This window comes from Topomyia yanbarensis, chromosome 3 (assembly GCF_030247195.1).
Source record: "Topomyia yanbarensis strain Yona2022 chromosome 3, ASM3024719v1, whole genome shotgun sequence".
In the NCBI taxonomy this organism is placed as follows: Eukaryota; Metazoa; Arthropoda; class Insecta; order Diptera; family Culicidae; genus Topomyia; species Topomyia yanbarensis.
This window is the reverse complement of record NC_080672.1, coordinates 98,145,099-98,168,270: the sequence shown is the minus strand read 5'-3', so window position 1 is coordinate 98,168,270 and position 23,172 is coordinate 98,145,099. Positions and strand designations below refer to the sequence as shown.

The 23,172-nt window shown below is 37.9% G+C and overlaps 1 protein-coding gene across 1 annotated transcript in view; it reads left to right on the top strand.

Moving 5' to 3' along the window:
- The window catches only part of LOC131694213 (hyaluronidase A-like), a 75,087-nt gene extending 52,465 nt beyond the window's left edge, over nucleotides 1-22,622 (top strand). Inside the window, exons 4-7 of the mRNA XM_058982721.1 lie at nucleotides 4,436-4,620; nucleotides 5,394-5,601; nucleotides 22,167-22,255; nucleotides 22,323-22,622. Coding sequence (XP_058838704.1) covers nucleotides 4,436-4,620; nucleotides 5,394-5,601; nucleotides 22,167-22,255; nucleotides 22,323-22,446 — 606 coding nt within the window. The 3' untranslated portion in view covers nucleotides 22,447-22,622. The remainder of the gene's footprint in view (nucleotides 1-4,435; nucleotides 4,621-5,393; nucleotides 5,602-22,166; nucleotides 22,256-22,322) is intronic.
- The last annotated feature ends 550 nt before the right edge of the window (nucleotides 22,623-23,172 follow it).

Below are 23,172 nucleotides of genomic sequence, written 5' to 3'. Positions count from 1 at the left end.
GAATGTAATATACCATTCCACCATTGTATTGAACATAATTCGCCATGGATTCGTAGTTTGAACAAATGAGAAAGGCACAATTGCACCACTAGGTGGATTAAAACAGGTTTTTTCAAAATTACTTTTCTGGGTTATTTTTTAGAATTTGAAAATGTTCCAAGATTTTGTTCTGCGTAAGAAAATACACAATTTTTGCTATGTAAGTTTATTTCTATCTCTTATATGGCCTGTGTTAAGCCAAAGAGGACCAAGCGCCATTTGGAGGTACCTTACTAAAAATCGCTATCGCAGCTAATGTAGCACTATTAATACCTACATCAATTTATTTCTGAGAACTCAAATAGTAATCGATAGCAAATAAGTACCCTTAAACTTTCTATGATATTGGTATATTAACCAAAAAATATTTTTTCATTAAAAATATCCGGAAAAAATTATGGCGCTCAGTTCGCTTTGGCTTAACGCAGGTCATATATCTGGCTAAGGTGGCAAACTTCGAACGCACTTGGCGAATTTTAATGGGATTGGGGGTGTCCAGTACCATTAGCTCACTCGCTGTTTCGGGGAAGAATCATCCATCCACACTAGGATAATTGAATAGTTTGGCTGTCGGCCCATAATACCATTCGAATGAAATCGTTATTCACATCCATGTTCTACTGCCAGCACGACATAATTAGAGTCTTACTGGTATCGAGCCCAATGTGCCGGTTGGCACTCCCATTGGGCTAAGTTGCTTGATTCTAAGATCTTTACTAAATTCATAGAACCCGTTTTTCATTTTCATTTGCTTAGTCTCCAGGACTACGTTATTTATCGCCATGGGGACTGCTTTTTTGGGGTTATCAGCAGTGGCGGATCCAGGGGAGGGTTCTGGGGGTCCGGACTCCATCCGAAATTATTTGACTTGTTGAGAAATTTTAAACGAGTTTCAATTTTATATAGGTTTCAAACTCAAAGTAATTCGAAACTGATATTCATTAAATAACATTATTACGTATTACGAATTGTACAATGTTCATTTTGAAAGCGAAATTTCGGTCACCACCCGAAATTTTTTTCTGGATCCGCCCCTGGTTATCAGAAATCATTAAGTTTCATTGACAAACTAAAAACAATTCCAGACTTAACCTCAGTAGTTTTATGAATCAGCAAGATATTCTTGCAAGAGTTTAATTTTGACTGACTTATAACGCTTCGTGAAAGATACAGCAGGAATTATTTTGATTGATAATGCCATATAATGAACTAGTATTAGATTCTTGAAATACTCCTTGTATTAAATCCAATGCCAATGAGCAGTGCAGTAAAATTTCATTTCATTCAATCGAAACTGAATGAACGCAGTCAATCAGTCGTCTGCAGTAGCATTCACATTCATTTAACGCATCAGTTGTTGTTAATCTGAAGCTGGGTGCATGGCACTTCACTCACCGCTGCTTTCAAATGAGTCGCAATTCATATTCAACCTCCTTCGTTTGATCCTCTCAAATGAATAGATCAGCTTTCAATTTCCCCAGTGAGCACCAGTCAAATGAGATCCGGGTAAACCTAAGACAAAAAGAGACAACTGGCTTCGTATTTTTGGTTATCATGCCTTTCTTGTGCCAGATGACAGATGAGTGTATGCAGCTAGCGAGGTTGGCAGTGCAGCCAATTTCTTTGTCATATTTAGATATGTTGCTATAATACACATAATAATGACCGTTTTATTGACACACATTTCGCATTTATCTGGTACTAATCAATCCAACATTTTTATCACATACTACATGTTTCTAGCAAATTTGGCCAGCATAACAGCCTATTCATCAGAATCAAATTTGCAACAAAAATATTATAGAGATGAACGTACTACCAAATAACATTTTTCATTGCAACCAGTTTCAATAAGCTGTTATTAGTAGATTCATTATTTTCGTCTGAACTCTGCGAATTTAAGAAAATTTGAAAAAGAAATATGATAGCCGCAGTATGCTATCATAATTGTACGAAGCTGTCAAATTCATTGCTAAAATCAAATATGTAATTCAGCTATTTATTTGCACCTCTACCAATAGTTCCCTGTGTACAATTCCGATGACATGGTGAAGAGGTAAAACATTTCCACACTGGTTATATAGGAACACATTACGAGCACAGTCTATAGTCTACGAGAATCTTTTTTTTCAGAAAGAATTCGAAAAGGTTCTGCTCGATATGAATGCTATAAATAGGTCATATCGAAGGTGGCTTTATTGATTTGAGGTAACCAAAAGGCGCCATATTGGATTGATTGATTGCAAAATGTCCTCAATCATCAGTTTCCGTCATCTAGTGACCATCATTGCAAAAGCGATATAGATATATATTGATCATGGTTTTTACTGTGGTGGTTACCCGAAACCGCCATCTTTGTTTTCAAAATGGCCTAAATTCATAAATTACGGTATTTTATGATTATTTCAAATGATACCCATATTGATAGTTGTTTTCACAGTTTCTTGGTCACTATAGGCCGCAATCTTGGATTTCAAAATGGCCTAACCTCCTTTCAAATGGTATCCATGTTGCCCTCATCTCTGATTTAAAAATGACTTTAACCATCGAGCTTGAGCTTGAGCTTGACCTTGTACGACCACCCGTAGCTGCTACTCCGTTATCGATCTAGACTAGCTGAAGTTGCACAGGGAATCAGTAGTAGTGCTTGGGATTAGGGAAACATCTTTCAATGTGCAACTCCTGGTAATCCTAAAGTGTTTATTGAACAAAACCGGCGCCGGCCTGGCCCGAACGTAGATCGCAGAAGAACGTTAGTCCGATACTTGCTTTTGCTAGGCAACGGCCTTACTTCCCTTCCGAAGGAAGATTTTACACCTCAGAAAAATCTCAGCGACCTCGGCTGGGATTGCACCCAGACTAACTGGGATGGGTGGCTGTCACGCTTACCACTCAACCAACTACGCCTTCATTTAAAATGACTAACCATCGATTTCCGTTATCTATCATCTTGGACCTTTAACGAGTTCGCCCGTTTACACCTAAGACAAGATAAAGCAACTAGTAATACGATTTCTGTATATTTCTGTATTTTGGTAGTACGTCCATCTCTATTTCAAAGTTTGTGGCAAATTTGATTCTGATGAATAGGCTGTTATGCTGACCAAATTTGCTAGAAACATGTAGTATATGATAAAAATCTTGGATTGATTAGTTCCAGATATATTTTGGCGAAATGTGAGTTAATAAAACAGTCATTATTATGTGTATTATAGCAACATATCTAAATATGACAAAGAAATTGGCTGCACTGCCAACCTCGCTAGTTGCATACAGTCATCTGTCAACAATTCTTGAGCGTTTTTTCAAAACGTCATATCTGCAATGAGTTACTCTCTTTGTTTACTTTCTCTTCTGTTAATAATTCGGTCACTTTAACATTTATCCCTCAGCTCTTTGCATAATATGCTAGCTAAAACCACCGTCTTTCGATCTGTACTGTAAAATAAGTGAAAAGTGTTATAGTGACGCCGTAAAAATCGAAAGAGAAAGTATAAACAGAGAGTAACTCATTGCAGATATGACGTTTTGAAAAAACGCTCAAGAATTATTCACCAGGGCACAAGAAAGGAAAGAGAACTCTCCAAGAAGAAGAGAAAGAAAGGTTCGGAACATTTGTCATTTTTGAGTGAATTTGTTTTATGTTTGTTAAGCAGAAAAGCCCACTACGTCATTTGTTTTATTCTTTTCTTTTTCATATCCTCCTGATTTATCAGCTTCATCGAAAAAAAATACAACCTTACTCAGAGAAAAAATGCTCGTACCTGTATCCGTCTTGAGTTGCCTCGTCTTATCATAGCCTTTACCCTATATTATTTATTTTCTTGGTCGGAGTTATTTTTATGTCAGTGAGTGTTCCTTCATATTCATTTGTGAGTGGTTCATTGGAATGGTTCACTTCCATTAGCTGAGACCGTGCTAATGTGAGGTTGGTGTTCAATAGAAACTAAACAGGCAAAAACGTCAAATGACTAGAACCTGTTATTCAATTGACAGTGAACTTTGAGTGACTCAAACGAAGACGGCAGCCGAACTCAACTGATATAGTGGTGGTATGTTTACAGTGAAAGGCTCGAAGTTTCACTTGAAACGATTATTTTCGTTTGAAATTGATATTTTACCGCACTGCCAATGAGGCAATCTAACAAAGAATCGCAATTTCTCTTCTTACAGTAAGTAACGTGTGAATCAAATTTGATTATTAGAGATTTTCAGCTGCTTTTCAGAAAAGCTTATATGAATTTTTATTTAAAATTTAAATTTAATGAAACTTATATCCCAACCTTCATGGGTCACAAAAAGAAACAACCAGCTTGAAACACTCTGTCCACTCTCGGCATTCCGCAGAACTTTCACACTTTTCTTTATCCCGTTTATTTTATTTCCTTCCCTCTAGGCCACCAAACGGTTCGAATCAACAGGCCAGGACTTCATGGCCCGCTCATTGGTACTGGCAAAGCAGCTACGACCTCATGCAGCCTGGGGCTATTACGCTTTTCCGTATTGTTTCAACATGAACGGAGCTTCCAGTAACCAGCAGCGGGAGGACTGCACAGTGGAAGTGCAACGGGAAAACGACCGGTAGGTAATGAAGTGCGAGACAAACCCTAAAGCCGTCGTCCCGACCTTTCCGATTGGATCGTACACAGACGAATCGCTGTTAGCGTTCTCCAAACCCCCGGCTCCGCTTCCCAGCTCGGAAATTTTTAATCTTATGCTTCGAAAAGCACTCCAGTTTGTATAGCCGCAGCTGACCGGAATGGAAAATCGAAAAGCGGTTTGTGCACGTTGGCAATTGGACAAATTAAACATGCCACAATGCTGTGAAACTCGGCACTAACTTTGGTTTTGATTGTGCACCAGAGCAAAGCAGACGTGCAAAGTGTTGTGCTCCCAAAAACCGAACATATTAATGTTTAAACAATGTAACACGTTTTCAAATAACTCCAATCAGCATACCAAGTAGATAAAATTAGTTGAGTTAATCCAATAATTCACTACAGCTCATACAGAATTTGAAAAACTTTTCACCTCACTAATTCAGCTATGCCAAAATATAACCCGTTTCGATCTACACTCAGATTTTTTACGCGGTTTCTTGCGCGGTTTTTTTTCACGCGTTTTTTGCGCGGATTTTGCAATTTACGCGGTTTTTATTTACGCGGGTTTTGAAATATACGCGGTTTTGATTTACGCAGCCTGTATCCCCCGTGTAAAAAAACATGAGTGTATATCGAAATTCCCGCCTAGTGTACTACGTAATTCCCGCGGAAAACCTAGCGTCAAAAATTTAATTAAATTAAATATAGGATAACAATTTACCAGTGCAAATACAACAATGTACCTACTTGCAGCATCCAGTGGCTGTTTGATGGTTCGGACATAATCTTCCCGTCGGTGTACCTGCGGGAAAAACTTAGCCCCGGCGACCGCCAGAAGCTGGTGCGGGGTAGAGTGAAAGAAGCAGTGCGTGTTGCTCGGAGGGCGAACGTTCAGCCCAAACCCCGGGTGCTCACATATATTCGGTACGTCTACACCGATAGCAACAACTACTTGACGGAGGTAAGCATTCAGTATATTGTAGGGTGTAGTGCAATTTCAACAGATGTTGATGGCGGTGCTATTTGTGTGGAGGGTTTAGTGCACTGGAAAAAAGTATTTTGAAATTTATTGATTTCACTTCGATGTGTGAGATTTACAAAACTCCCTCCAAAAACGGCTTTTGTCGGTTCAGTAACAACACGATCAGAAACCATTGTTTTTTCCCGATTTGCTTTAGGTCAAACGGGGCTCCTGGGTACTATTGAATTGAGGGGCCTCTACAATTGAATAGATTCATAATTACATTCGATAAAAAAAATATAAAACATCATATTTCATACTGACACAATTAACACGTTGCAATCTGACGTTCATAATTACTTCGCGTTGTTTGAGGGCAAGAAATGCCTTTACTACACACTTAGAAAAAAGAAAATTACATTTGACGTAAACAATATTGCGACGTATTTTGTTGACAAATAATGGAATTTTACATGTTTTGACATGTGACTTAAAATATTGTGTCTCTTTTGATGTAGAACTCGATTGAATGGAGATGGAAAATTGTGAAGAAAGCGTATTTTTACATGTTCTTTAACATAAATTCAAGTGAACTGTGACACTCCTTTTATGTGCATCTTGCAAGATGTAAATATTTTTAGGTGTGTAGTAAAAAAGAATAATGAATCGTATATGCTTCGTTGTTCAGGTCAGCAGATACAGGGTGCGCAATCTGGATGTATCCTATTTTAACATTGAACAACTCCCCCATTTTCCAGCCGATTTTGACAGATGAACACAATTGAAGGATTAGGGTTGTGGTACCGGTAATACCGGTACCGAAAATCTCGGGAATACCGACCTATTTGTGGTACCGTAAAACCAGTATTGAACAAAAGCCAGTACCGGTATTTTCGGTACCATACATTTTTTTTATGAAAAATATGTGGACTCTCTAGGGGGACCTGTTTCAAAATATCGGTGTGCAAGATGACTTTTAATTATATTAATTACCTTCTATAAGTTAAACATTACTAGCTCCCGTTGTACTGAACGGTATGTTTAAATTCCTGCTTTATTTTGTCGAAATTAAATTTTAACGATCTTGTACTAAATTCAAAATATTCACATCTAGCGTAAGAGACGTAAAAATTTGCTATGATTTTGTTTTATTAGCGACATACTGATTGGTTTCCATTATTCACTGGGTGGCGCGTAATAAGACTATGGTTTAAGTCATGTCTTTGGTTTGTTCTTAAACCTTTATTTATAAAAAAAACGAACAGTGATTTAGTAGCTAACAATTTTAGACTTGGTAAACTAATCCAAATGGGCGATTTGTAATTATTGGTGATCGGAAAATTCAGCAAAACTCCATAGTTTACAGGAAAGCAAGGAGCCTTGGTATGCAGGTCGAAACCAATTTACAGAAAATCAAGAGAGGAAATGCGAGCAATCTGCTCGGATTTACTGCCATTCTCGCTTTGATTTACTGTTTTAATAGTGTTTCTTACATTTACCATCTGTTGAAGTCGATAAAAGTCGCACCGCTTAGCAGTTATTGATTTCAAAGTGACCTAGATTTCGAAATAAAAGAAGTTATCGCATGCGAAAAATATTTTCTGCTAAACATGTTTTTTTGATCAGCACAAATCAATCATCTGAGAATAAGGTCATCAGTTTGAGCATTCAATTTCAATTTGAAGCTTTTCTCGAATTTAAAAAAAAAATATTCGAGTACCGATACTTTACCGGTACTTTACCGGTACTACCGGTACTGAGGGCTTCAGTACCGTAGTACCGGTTCTCGCCAAAAAGAGTCGGTACTGCGAACCCTATGAGGGATTCCATGAGAAACCGGCCGACCACAAAATCGTCGATTCGAACGAAACTTTGAAGTTGTGTTCGGTTTTTGAGTCTCCATTATTTTATCTGACAATTGCAATATTTTGATACAAGAGCAATTTTTCAAAAGGGCGTAAACATTTCAACGTGAATAAATTTCAAAAAAAATCCGATTACTGTATTTTTTACAGCAAAACTTTCTGAGAACGAGAGAATGAATATTTATGTACGAAAAAAAATATAGACTGAAAAAAATGTGTCATTTTCCACAAAAACAAAAATTTGTGTTAAAAATTTAAATTGCAAAAAACCCCTTTTTCATTTTTTTTATATTTTAGACACAAAAACCTATAGAGAAAAGAACTATTTTAAATATGATTGTATGATGGAGAATTTATCGGTAAAAAAGTTTTTCTAACAATAACTTTATACATGTTTTTTTTAATTTCATACTGATTGACATACAAAACTGTAATTTTATTACAGAATATAATTCTTAGTCTTATTTTAAATCAAAATGTATTCAACAAAAAAATTCCTAAATGCGATAGTTTTCGAGATATTTGGAATTTTGTTCCAACAAAAATAGTTTATTCGTGTGATTATACCTTTTTTAAAAGTTATTCGCGTTACCCCATCATAAAATGTCAAAAATCTAATGTATATCGTTTTAAAGGCGTAAAAGAAACTTTTTAAGTGTATTTGGATCATGGAGAAGCTTTCAATAAAAAAGTTTTCCTAACAACAACTTATTTTATAATTCATATTATTTGCAATCAAAATACAATTATCTTTTTGAATATGATTCTAAACGCTATTTTAAATCAAAATGCTCATAAGAACAGTTTGTGTGTGACTCGCTCCGAGGGTAGACACGTTTTTGAAAGTTTTAAAGCTAGTTGTTTTCGGTTGTTTCGCGTTGTTCGAAATTTTCGGTTCGTTCCAAGTAATGGGAAAAACGTGCCCTGGTGTAGGGGCTCCTGCTGTGTCCAAGCGACCGCTGGATCCAGGCGCCGACGGAGATGAGGCTGCAAAGAAACGGTTGCTAGCCAAAAATAAATTCGCTACTTTATCGAATCAGGAAGTCGAGAAAAAGGAGAAATTGCCCCCTTTCTACGTAAAGGGATTTCCGCCTACACTGAGAACAGATTTCAACAATTTGATCGGCCACGGCCTCAAAGCATCCATTCGCCTGTGTTCTAACGGGTATAAAATCATTGTTCCCACCAGGCCACACTACAATGCTGTTGAGAATTATCTCAAACAGGTAAAGTTCGAGTACTTCACGCACAACATCGCATCGAGCAAACCGCTGAAGGTTGTGCTACGCGGACTGCCGGATATGCTGACAGAAGAGCTTCAGCAAGCATTAAAAGAACACAATCTGAAACCGTTAGCTGTGTATAAAATAAAACGACAAGAATTGGAAGATGTCACATACCGCGATCAGCTTTACCTCGTGCACCTGGAGAGAGGTTCCACACCGTTAAGCGAGCTTAAAGGCACCAAAGCGCTCTTTCACATAATCATCGAGTGGGAGCGCTACAAGCCAGTCCATCGTGACGTGACCCAATGTTCCAACTGCCTGAACTTTGGGCATAGTACAAGAAACTGCCACATCCGTGCTCGATGCCTGAAGTGCGGCAAGAACCATACGAAGGAAGAGTGCCTTCTGGAAAAGTACGAGGTTAAATGTTTTAACTGTGAAGAAAAACACCTCTCCACTAGTCGAGCGTGCAAAAAGCGAGCCGAGTTCATTGAGCTGCGGAAGAAAACGTCGAAACGAAGCCAACCAAAGCGGAAGAGCGACGTGGATCTGAACATCAACGATTTTCCGGCCTTGGAACCAATGTTGACGATTACTCCCCAGCGCCCGCGCACATCGAAACCGACGACGTCCTTCATGCCTTCCCCTCCAGGTTTTCGCACGTACGCACAAGTAACAAACGGCCCCCCACCCGGGGAATTGTATACGATGGATCAGCTCGCCTTCCTATTCATCGAATTGGACAAGCAGACACGTGCCTGTCGTACAGCACAGGAGCAAGTCTCTGTGATGATGCGCTTTTATTACCGTCATGGGCAGCTCATCGCTCAGAGTCCTTAATTGGAATGCCCGCTCTGTGGCATCCAAGAAACTGGAATTCGCTGAGTTCCTAGAATCCGAAAATATCGATATAGCAACCATCACAGAGACATATCTCAAACCAAACATTAGTTTTTGTCTTCCCGATCACGTCATCGTTCGACTGGACCGCACTTCTTCTGGAGGGGGAGGTGTGGCTATAGCAGTTCGCAAAGGGTTGCCCTTCAGAATGCTTCCCAATTTTAACACAACGTTCATCGCAGCGCTTGGAATTGAAATTGACACGGCAAACGGTCCAATCATCTTCGGTGCTGTGTATTGCCCGAAACAATCCAGAAAGAGTGACACCACGGCGGGCCGTTTCAAGAACGACCTTCAGACACTTACTCGTCGCAGCTCTAAATTTGCTCTGGCTGGTGATTTGAATGCTCGCTTCGCTTCATGGGGCTGTCCCACTTCCAACAATAATGGCAGGCTTCTGGCTGATAATGCGCAACATGGACATTACATCGTTTCACACCCGGATGCTCCCACCTTCTACTCGCCAGCCGGAATCGGCTCCACATTGGACCTCTTCTTGACAAATATGACAGAAGGCTTGTCAATCCCGGAAACAGTAACAGCGTTATCCTCGGACCACCTTCCTGTGACTGTAGTAGTAGGCGCAGACGTCACCCATCATCGAACCACCCGCAAGAATTTCCATCGTGCTAACTGGGACCAGTTCGCCAACTACATCGAGGCCCGCATCGATAGTGAAATTCCAATCGAAACCTGCGAAGACGTCGACAGAGAATTAGATCGCTTCATTCAACTAGTGAAACAGTCGGAAGAGTTACACGTTCCTGTTGTTCCGGTGACACGTAAGTTCACTCAGATTGACAACACTACCAAAAGACTTATTTCATTAAAGAACTCGGTCAGAAGACAATACCAACGTACATTGAACGTTTCGAGCTTGCTAAAAAATTAACAAAAATTATTAAGATCAGGTTAGATAAAATCAGAAACAACAATTTTAGCAAAGAATTACAGCTACTACCAAACCACTCTCGGCCCTTCTGGCGGCTAGCAAAAGTCTTGAAAGAGCGACCAAAACCTATTCCTCCCCTGAAGATGGGTACTAGCGTGCTGATTACCCCGTTAGAGAAAGCGAATGAAATTTCAAATTGTCCCATAGCCTTGGCAATAATATTGTTAGTCCTAGACATTGTACGTGAATCTGTGGCGAACTTGGAGCAAACCCCTAACAATGTTCCACCTGGAGCTCGAATTACTGTCGATGAAATTAGAAAAAACGTAAAATCGACCCGCAACATGAAAGCTCCTGGTTTTGACAGTCTGTTTAACATAGTCCTGAAAAAGCTGGGTACGAAGGCTTTGTCTATGCTCTGCAAAATATTTAATTGCTGTTTGTCATCAAGCTACTTTCCATCTAGATGGAAACTTGCGAAAGTGATTCCTATCCTCAAGCCGGGTAAAGACCCGACGGTTTCATCTAGCTATCGCCCAATAAGTTTACTATCGGCGCTTAGCAAACTATTCGAAATGTCTATCCAAAACCGCATACTGGGGTACGTGGTAGAGCTTAACATCCTTCCCGAAGAGCAGTTCGGATTTCGAAGAGGTCATTCAACCGTACACCAGCTTCAACGTGTCACAAACAATATCGCACAAAACAAATCAATCTCGAAGTCAACTGTCATGGCCTTCTTGGACATTGAAAAGGCTTTTGACAGTGTTTGGCACAATGGCCTTATTCACAAGCTCGTCACCTTCAACTTTCCAACATACCTGGTCAAGCTTATCAGCAGCTACCTATGCCAACGTAGTTCAAGAGCGTACCTGAACGGTGAACTTTCCGACGTTTACGATGTCCCAGCTGGGGTCCCGCAAGGAAGTATCTTGGGCCCCATACTATATAACATCTTTACCTCAGATGTCCCACTTCTCCCGGGGGGCGGTAAATTGTCTTTTTTCGCGGACGATTCAGCGATTTCCTACAGTGGTAGAGCCGTCGACCAGCTTACCAGAAATCTCCAGAAAGGCCTAGATTGTTATATCGACTATCTTACGGACTGGAAAATAACCGTGAACGCTGCAAAAACCCAAGTTATCATCTTCTCTCATCGGAACTCTCAACGATTGCTTAATCCTCCAAAACAAGTGTATGTCCATGGTGTTAGTATACCGTGGTCAACCGAAGTTCGCTATCTGGGACTAATTCTGGACATAAAAACAATCTACCGACAGCATATTGAAAATACGGTACAAAGGAGTCTGACTATGCTTAAAAAGTTGTGCCCCTTGATAAATCGAAATTATCCATAACAAATCGTCTAGCCGTCTACAAGCAGATTGTGCAACCCATGCTGCTTTACGCGTGCTTAATATGGAAGGATTGTGCTGCGACGCATCTGCGAAAGGTTCAAGTACTCCAAAATAAGTATCTTAAAATGATCCTTAAACTTCCCATGTGGACAAACACCACATTGCCAAAGTTGCAGATAGAATCCTCGAAATCACTAACCATTTCCGACAGTCAGCAAACTCGTCCGAATACCAGCTCATACGTGAGCTTTTTGCTTAGGTTTTCAATTTATTAGGTTATGGGAAAATGTACTTTTGCATATAAAATATTTAAAATAATCCATAAAGAATTGAAAAACGATCCATAAAAAAGTTGTCCATGTTCCATTAAACACAACTGAAAATCCATAAAACTGTGTGAATGATCCATAAAAAGGGGTGATTTGATCCATAGATTATGTAAAATTGAACCATAAAATGGTCGCAAAAGAGCACTAAAATAGTAATAAAAGAGCAATTAAAATCAACCAATGCCCCATGAAAATATTGGAAATGTTCCATAAAATGATACATTTTGCGCCATAAATTTACTGACATTGATCCATAGAATATTAACAATGTACATTAAAACACGTCGATATGTACGTATGTATGTAATATCGACAAAAATGTTCCACGGTATTACAAAATGGAGCAATAAAATGTCAGAAAAAGTTCCATAAATTTGATGAAAATGTTTGCTAAATAATTTTTCTTGGTCCATAGAAGATGTACAAATGAACATTAGAAATGATTCATATATCGAACGTTAAATTATGGTTCATGGATATTTACAAAACGATCCATAAGAAAAGAAAATGTAAAACGATCCATTAATTTGTGCTTATGAACTAGAAAAAATAAATTTAATGAATTCATGCGAAATTTTATGGTAAACTGAAAAAATAAGTTGTGCTTAACAATTCTCATAACAGTGACAGTGTTTTAACAAGTGAGCTTATACTGGGAGCTAGCGTGATGCGGCTTGGCCGCATATCCGAGGCCAAGGATCCGAAGCGGCGCAAAGCCGCTGAGGATCCGTTGGACGAGGCATTGATTAACCCGTAGCTGGAATTGCAAGCAAACCTGTGGTCCTCTCGTTTGCCCGGTTTACTTAAACATAGGGGCTATAGCTAGTTAAAAGCCGACTGAGCGGCAGCGAAGCGATGTGGCGTAACCATATTAGTCAGTGTTCGTGTATAAAGTGTCCGTTTTCGCTTCAGATAGTTATTCAGGTAGTATTTGCGACTCATGCCAGCCTGTAACTGTGGTCTAATAACTCTCAGCGCTCTAATATCATAAATACCCTGACGTTTAAAGAGTTGTCATAATGATTTCAGGTTAGCTTAGGTCAGTTAGCTGACTAGTGGGATACGGAAGCTGAAGTTTAACTATAATGTATGCATTGTTTGTTGTACTTTGACATTACAACCAAATGTAATAAACTTTATTATTAGTTCGAACAGCAACAATTTCGCATGAATTCATTAAATTTAATTTTTCTGGCGCATAAGCACATATTAATGGATCGTTTTACATTTTCTTTTCCTATGGATCGTTTTGTAAATAACCATGAACCATAATTTAACGTTCGATATATGAATCATTTCTAATGTTCATTTCTACATCTTCTATGGAGCAAGAAAAATTATTTAGCAAACATTTTTATCAAATTTATGGAACTTTTTCTGACATTTTATTGCTCCATTTTGTAATACCGTGGAACATTTTGGTCGATATTATGGAACATATCGACGTGTTTTAATGTACATTGTTAATATTCTATGGATCAATGTCAGTAAATTTATGGCGCAAAATGTATCATTTTATGGAACATTTCCAATATTTTTATGGGGCATTAGTTGATTTTAATTGCTCTTTTATTACTATTTTAGTGCTCTTTTACGACCATTTTAAGGTTCAATTTTACATAATCTATGGATCAAATCACCCCTTTTTATGGATTATTCACACTGTTTTATGGATTTTCAGTTTTGTTTTGTGGAACATGGACAACTTTTTTATGGATCGTTTTTCAATTTTTTATGGATCATTTTTGTTGTTTTAGCGGCGCAAACTTAGGGCTGCCATTAGGTTATCAAATTAAAAAAAATCAAACTATTGTAGTTTCACTGTAAAACACGTTACATTATAGAACAAAAATCAAATACCCTTTTAACCCGGAAAAAATTTAGCACTTAAGATGAAAAACAATATGTTGTATCCCTTGAACTGTAAAAAATGAGCAAACCTCAAATATGAAAATAAAAGAATATTTAGTCAAAAAAAATGCTCGTAACAAAAATTTCTGAAATGTAGTAGTTCTCGAGATATTTCAAATTTCGTTTTAACAACACAATTCTTATTATGTTTTATTACGACCTTTTCAGAAATTATTCGCGTTTCTCCATCAACAATAATAAGTTTTTCAAAAGGCCCTTAACATTTCCTGTAACTTTCTTTTTGACATCAAAGTTATATTGTAAACCATTTGAAAGCTATACGAAAATAAACAAAATACTATTCAACCATAGGGTCTTATGATAAAACTAAATAGTTTGATCATATTTTGGTTGTTTTCGTATAGCTTTCAAATGGTTTACAATATCACCTTGATGTTAAAGAGAAAGTTACAGGAAATGTTATGCACCTTTTGAAAAACTTAATATTGTTGATGGAGAAATGCGAATAACTTCTGAAAAGGCCGTAATAAAACAAAATAAGAATTGTGTTGTTAAAACAAAATTTGAAATATCTCGAGAACTACTACATTTCAGAAAATTTTTGTTATTGGCATTTTGATTTAAAATGGCGTTTAGAATCATATTTAAAAATAAAATTGTATTTTTGACTGCAAATAATATGAATTATAAAAATATGTCAAAAGTTTTTGTTAGTAAAAAATTTTCATTCAATGCTTCTCCATGATCCAGATACACTGAAAAAGTTTCTTTTACGTCGATAAATATTAGATTTTTGACATTTTATGGTTTGGTAACGCGAATAACTTTTAAAAAGGGCATAATCACACAAATAAACTGTTTTTGTTGGAACAAAATTCCAAACATCTCGAAAACTATCGCATTTTAGAAGATTTTTGTTAAATACATTTTTATTTAAAACAAGACTTAGAATTATATTCTGTAATAAAATCATAGTTTTCTATGTCAATTAGTATGAAATTTAAAAACATGTATAAAGTTATTGTTAGAAAAACTTTTTTACTGTTGAGTTCTCCATCATACAATCACATTCAGAATAAAAATAGAAAAAATGGGTTTTTTACAATTTATATTTTTAACACAAATTTTTGTTTTTGTGAAAAATGACACAACATTTTTTTCAGTGCATATTTTTTTCGTATATAAATATCTATCCTCTGAAACTCGTTCTCAGAATGTTTTGCTGTATAAAATACAGTAATCGAACAGAATTTTTTTGAAATTAATGCACGTAGAAATGTTTACGCCCTTTTGAAAAATTGCTCTTGAGTCAAAATAATCTTACTGATTGTGGAAAATGTTTAGTCTTCCATGCCAATGAAATGTGTAAAGTTTCATAGGAATCTAGGATGGCCGGTCAGGATTTTAATTATTTTCGGACGGATCTTCGTGGAATTCCTCAATTCTGAAAAATCATTTAGTGCTATGAGTCGATTTACACCAAAAGAACGTGCAGAAATCGTACCGTTTTATGTTGAAAACGATCGTTCAATAGTGATAATAACTGTGCGTGCTTATCGTAAAAAATATAGCAGGCATTCGGTGCCTACAAACAAAAAAATCCGTAATTTGGTGAAGAATTTCTTTGAGTACTGGTCTGTAGCAACTCCCCAGATTCCTATTAGACAGCGCCCGCAACGTTCCAATGAAGTTGTTGTATGCGGTAAAAAAAATTATATTTATTTCATTCCACCTCAATACCATAACAGCTCGCACCTTACGCCTAACTCCACTCATCAGGTTCAGTACAACATCTGGCTGCAGCTTCTTGTTTGCGGAAACCTCACTTTTTCATCATGTCTTCCTTCATGACCTCCTTGGGATGCTACCTGCTTCATAATTGCCCAGTAGTTTTCGATGGGCCTTAGTTGCGGTCCGTTGCGGGGGTGCATGCCCTTATGTATGAAAGTGATGCTTCAGTAGACACTCCTTGAGGTAGATCTCCTCGTTTATCGTTTGCCACATGAGCAGATCGCTTGCCAAATCTTGTATCAGTAAACTTTGAAAGTTTCTGCTTCCTCACTTGCTCCGGATCATCAAAAATGTGCTGGGCGGTGAAGAACAGTAACACCGGAAGCTGCTGAAAGTCCGCCTTGATGTAAGTTTCCATGATGAGGCAATGAGGCTTCGTCAGATTCTGGGTGTACAGCTTCGGGTCCCCCGACTTTCTCACCGTATTTAGCCATTCGTCACGATTTTGAGCCTTCTGCACTTTGTACATCTGCAGTCCCACAAGTCTTTGGTTCTCTGATCGAAAGACTAGAACAGATTCAACTTTTTCGCCACATCCCTGACCGAAACATTGAGATTCCGTTTTAATGCTACACGATCACTAATAGAACATCTATTCTGACCGCATTCCTCCCCACGACTCACCGTTGACTGCACGATTCAGAGTTGTTTTAGGATGTCCCGATGAGAGTTTGGGATTTTACAGGTGCTTGCGCAAAGTTAATTCGCGGCGTTGCTTTTCGGCTGACGCCATTTTTTCCAATTTTTGAAAAACTAACAGCGATAAAAATATAGTGTAAACAATACACTACAATTACTTCTACCCAAAATTTTCAAGAAAAATTACCCAATGTGTGATTTTCTACAGCTTCTTTTCCGTGATGCAAATTGATGTGGGACACGCTTCGTTAAACGGCCGAATCTTGCTTCCCTTAAAATCATCATCGTGATAGAAATCGTTTAGATTACATTTTCTAAGAGTTCAACATTGAAAAAAAAGAAAAAGAAATTCAAACAAATCGAACACTTTTTATGAAGCTAAACCGCTTTGAACTGAACGATTTTTGTCACCAAATCGATCCTGTCTGCGAAATCGGTACCCTGAATATCTTAAGAGCCGTTCAAATTATTCCCTTCACTTTTTGTTTCAAAGCTCGTTACATCATCTAGTCTTTGATCTGTCCTTTTTGCAAAATTTGAATGATAATTTTCACTGTTTCTTTAAAATCGGAACCCTCAATCAATGACACCATTTTTGTGGTAACCAGAAATCGCCATCATTATTTTCAAAATGGCGTCAAAAATCATTTTCTGTCTTCTACTGACACACCCTTTCAAATGTCACTCATATTAATGATGGATTTCACTGTTTCTTTGGGACCAAAAGCCACCATCTTGGAGCTTGAGCTAGAGCTTGCGCGACCACCCTTGGCTGCTACTCCGTTATCGATCTGGACTAGCTGAAGTTGCACAGAGACTAAGTAGATAATTATGCGTGGGAATAGCGAAACATCTTTCAATGTGCAACTCCTGGTAATCCTAAAGTATTGATCAATACCGGCGCCGGCCAGGCCCGAACGTAGATCGCGGAAGGAAAGGGAAGGAATGGTTAGTCCGATACTTGCTTTTGCTAGAGGCCGTATATACTACTGCGCACTCCACAAGTTTCACAGGAGGAGGATATTTTTGTTAGTAAGAGTATAGAAGTTGGATCACTTCTTCTTTACCGACGCCAGAGAGGTGAGTTCACTATCTGGACTAGATATCGATCCACCAAACTCATAGACCGGGGACCAACGGCTCTACTTTCCTTCCGAAGGAAGACGTGACCACATATTTTTTCACCTCAGAAAAATCTCAACGACCTCGGCTGGAATTGAACCCAGGCAAATTGGAATGATGTTTGGGACCAAAAGTCACCATCTTGGGTTTCAAAATGGCGTCAATCATCAATTTCCGGTGTTGTTCAAAATAAATAAAATGAGTAATTTGTGAAATAAATTTAGATATACCTAGAAATAAATAAGAATGAAAATGAAATAAGAATATGCGATTCTGTTGGTAGCATGAAGTGGCAAACGCAGGTTTCTACCTATACACTTGACCGCCACGAAGGGAAGCAAATGAACTATATCACCACGTCTTTTTCGAATTGCCGCGACTAAAATCGACACCGTAAGATAACGTCACGAGTGTTGGATTTGTTGCAAGTGCAACCCATCAAGATTTAGTTCACAACATGCGGCTTTCATTGTCCACCCGTTTTACAAGGACACCATTATCGACGGTGGTTTGTACTGTTTTGTCGTAACCGGAAGCCGCCATCTTGGTTTACAAAATGGCGCCAAAATCAATTTCTGTCTTCTACTAAACACCCCTTTTCAAATGATACCAATATAAATGATAGTTTTTACATTGAAAACCCGTTTTTATCAGCCCCTGATTTTATCAGTTTTTGACCCGATTTTATCGACCAACCAGTATTATGAGGCTATGTCTAGGGATTGAAGGAGAATACTTTTAGAGCTTCGGTTTATTAAAAAGAAATTAACAAAAATGTTTTGCGATTGTCCCCATTTTGTCAACCTAACATGAATAACAGGGGGTGATAAAAACGGGTCTTCGCTGTATTTGAGTAACCGGAAACCGCCATCTTTGTTTCCAAAATGGCGTCAATCATCAATTTCCGGCTTTTGTTGACCACCCTCTTGCAAACGACACCCATATTGATGATGGTTTCCACTGTTTTGAGATGTTGGGTGGTTTGGAACTTATGCCAGAATGACCATATATTGAGAGAGCTGTAAGACCGTATGATTGAAAGAATTTCGCATTTTGTATAAATTTAAGAACCCAACATGATAAAAAAGTATATACATTTTCTTTGGTTCCGCCGGAACAGTTTTCCGGTGGCCAATAATGGTCCAATTTATGTCTATTGAGAAGGATAAATGATAAATAGTCATATGCAGCGCATTTAAAAAAAAAACAAATAGTTAAATTTATGACATGCTTCGTCAATACAATACAGTCATACATCATCCCACTAGGATTCCGGTTATATCCCACCGGAATTCGGATTACTAGATACACAGAAACTGCGACTAAATTTCAGATCTTTTAAAGCTAGTTTCATCCAAATTCGTCAAAATTTCACAAAATACGAGCAAAATTACAATAAAGCTTTCAGAAAAATTATAAACTGATACTGTAAAGGTTAAAGGATTTTTCGAAGCAGAAATTGTGTTTTTGTTTTATTTATAACTTGAGTGTATGAAAAAAGATAAGCAATTTTTTTTTATTATGATTGAAGACACTTTTCGATATTTTCATTTCCGATGAACGTATAAGCGTCAATCCATGGTACCGCATTCCGTCTATTTTTTGCACTGGCAACATCAATTAGCCGCATGTAGGGGGAGGGGGTTTATATAATCTCACTAAAAATTATTTTTCAAGACCAAAGTGTGTTTCACAACATGCATAAAATCTCAACATATTTTGCTTTAGCCTTTTCGAAAAAAATAAACCTAAGTCAGCAAACATGGTCAAAAACTCCTAGGCCCCCTTAACATTAATTAAAACCTCAAGGCAGTTGAATTCTTTTTGCCTGCTCTTATTAATACCGTCATGTTTAAATTGTATGCTACAAATCACTATTTAAGGCAACATTGTGCGGTAACCCTCGGGAAGGATATCAAAAGCTAGCAAGCACAAGAAAAGCCCATATTACCACCATGGTTATGACCAAATTTCACCCCCACTGCATGATGTTTTGATAGTTTTAAATGAGATCCCATGAAAACGCCATCACCATGGTCCGGTAGATCTCATGTATACAGGCGAATGACCTTTAAGATTAAAGCCCTGAATAAACAAACAAACAGGGGTGACATTACGCATCTCGAAGCGAAAGGTTGATTGTATGCAAGCTTGTATGAAAAAATCGATTCGAAATGGTTCCATAATGGCGCCCCAGATCTCACATAAAAACCAAATTTGGTGTATTTATTGGTTATTGTTACCATTTTATGGTGTTTTGATGGTTGTGAAACTTTGCGTGGACCATATATGTGGTCTTTTTAAGGGGTTGAGTGGTGTCTAAACCCATAAGAATTTGCTCGGTCCACCTTGCACGATACAAAAGCGAAAGCTAGTAGCAAAATAAACAAACAATTCTACCTTCCACTTTGTTACCTATCCACTGCACAAACAATACAATGCCGCTACCTCCAGCTGCGTGGTCAAATAAGCGAGCCACAGAAAATAGAAACGCCAGTGCTACGGGAAAACATAACGTCGATTTACTCGTACTACACTTGCAGTACACAAGGTGGAACAGTAACTAAAAGTGAAAAGGGATCTTAATCTCAAGGATAAATACAATTACACAATGTTCACAACCGTGTACCGGTAACGTTTAGCCCAGGCAGAAAACTTCACCGCGAAAATTAACATGTAGCACCAAGTCGCCCATGACAACGTTAAAACCTATATTCCTGCTCACATCAATGATGACGATGATGAAATCGAAGTACGTTAACACATAACATTAAACATTAAAAGAGTTATGTCAGAATAAGGAGAAGTGGCGCCCATTACGAGTGATGCTTGGAGAAACTTTTTATTGGTGTTTGCAACGGCGTACGTGTGATGGGTTTGTGGCTGACCAAATGTATCTCTTTCCATTTAACTTTTGCATACAAAGCAGAAAAATACATCAACTATAGGCAAATAACGCTGTGCACCTACCCTGGTCAGATATGTACCAGCCGATAAGAAAATTCAACCTACTACAGTTATCATCACCGCTGCTAAAACACCATAAAAATGTATCCAATAACTGATGTACTTTGTATCTCGCAACCTCTGCCAGTACCAACTGAGCAGTAACAACGATTGCGCTCAGTACCTCCAAACCAACAACCAGCAACACAAGTAAACAAGCAAACCTTTGCTAACCATTTTGCAATTTAGAAAATGAAAAAGATGACGATTGGTGCCAAGCTATGGGAATTATAATAAAACGCTGTTCCATTGCTCCGGCGAATTATGTGAATTTCGTGTCGTGGTCGGAAAGGCCAAAAACGTGAACTTAATTCACTAGAGTCCAAACCATCGAATATATTCACAGAATTCGAGGAATTGTTCGTATGAATATTCCCCACAATATGTTAACAATTGATATTAGGCATGGCTTACTATGATCGAACTAAAAAATAACTTTTTATACTGACGAGATAGAAAGTTGGTGTCTTCAACAAAGTTTTAGGAATGCTCATAGTGAAGAATTTTGTTGAAGAACTTGAGCTTGTAGGAGTAAAGGTTATCGATTTATAAGGCGTTTTCTAAAGCAACCCCCTTAAATCTAGTTTTTTGATTATAACTTTTTTAAGTTCACGTTTTTGGCGTTTCCGGCAACTGTGGGTGGGGGTGGGGGTATTGTTGATAACACATCCTTTTACATCGTTCTAATTTACATTTAGGAACATGTAGAAGAATTCAAAGCGGCGGAAACGATGCGATCACTAGAATTTACATTTCAAGTGACTTCTGACGTTCCTTTTATGTGCATCTCACGAGATGTAAATATTTTTAAGAGTGTGTGTTTGCACACCATTCTCCACTTAAAATTATACACTTGTCACTCGAAATTTTCCGAGCACAGCTCAAAAGTGTCAAAAATACTATGTCCTCCATCGACCACCGTCTACTTCGATAATCGCTACAAAATTATTTCGTTAAAAAATTTGTTAAAAACGATAAAAAATTGACCGTACTGTCATGGCGATATTAATTCTATTAATTCCAGTGGGTAACAGCCATGGTATTCGTAAAAAAAACAACTCTAGCTTGACACCTTTTCCATCATCACCTTTTACATCTTTATCAGAAACTTTTCCCACGCTCCAATAGATTTTAATTTATTTCGGTCGGCATAAAACCCAAAAAGGAAACAAACCACCAGTTAGATAAGTAGGTACTCATATTTCACATTTTTGAAGGACGAAATACCTAATGTTGGTAGACAAACAGAAACCCCCCTCACGCGGCTCGGGAGACAGTCTGTCTGGCAGGTTTGACATCACTCAATTTTCACGGGCGAATGGAAATGTTAATTACGGTAAGTTTTAATTATGTCAATCTTGCCGGTTTTACTTTGCCGGGTTTGTTTTCCTGAGTGTAGAAATTTGTGACGATCGAAAAAAGTACTTCCCTTCTATTTTCTGCTGTGCATCTGGGGACAAGATAAGAATGATTGGAGATAATTAAATTTCATAACTTTACAGAATTTAACTTTGTATACGCTAGAAATTACAAAAGATATTTAACCGTTTTTTTTTCTTCCGCAGTCGGACTGGATTAATGCTTTGAACGCCATGAAACAGTTCGGATCCGATGGAGTGATTCTATGGGGAAGCTCGTATGATCTCAACTCTAGGTTTGTCACGCCGCATCATAACTTCAAAATATCAAAATTTAATCGCATACTTTAATTTGATTTGCAGGAAAAAATGCAACGACTTCAAGAGCTACTTGGATGGCACCTTGGGTCCGATTCTACAATCTCTGCAGCAGCGTTACTTTGTCGAAGGTCTGAAAATCAATGATGATCCGTTCGTGTTGTTTTGACACAATGAAGCGAAAACAAATTGACCAACCATGGCAGTATTTCGAACATCAACAATTGTCACTTTTTTGTGACCCACCATTCCAATCACCAAATCTAGTTTTTAGAGCTTTTTAAGACAAGTTTTTAACTATATTTATTAGCGGCGAGAGTTTTGAAAATACAATTTTGAAACGAATATCTATTAAATTCCCTGTTGAAGAAATATCCCCAAGAGCGGACTGAACAACAAGGTAGTCATAGCTCGAGAGGGTATGGAAATCTTAAGAGCCCAATATTCACAAATAGCAAAATCACAACCAACTGGAAATCATTCGATATCCCATTTCAACGCAGATTCATGTTTGAAAACGGATGCCCTACTCGGTTTATTCATTATGCTCTTCACTCATCTAGCAGCACCAAGTACGTCCTTCTGCGATTTTCATATCTTTTTCGTTCGCCGCATACGCTTTTCAGGCAATATCATTCGTGAGTGCTTCAAACCTGAAAAAATCTAACAGTACACGGGGGGGTCCAAAAATGATCCTCTCGATGAAAGTCACAGCGTTGCTTTCTAACTACAGCACTGGTCATAATTAAACTTTCAACAAAATTTCAATTTTTTTTATTTAATTCGTATATTTGACACGGCTCCTAGCGGTAGCCGGAGCCTTGGCTTTTCGATATTTACAATAGGTAGAAAATATAAATAAAAACAAATTTATTATTTATTTATTATTAATTAA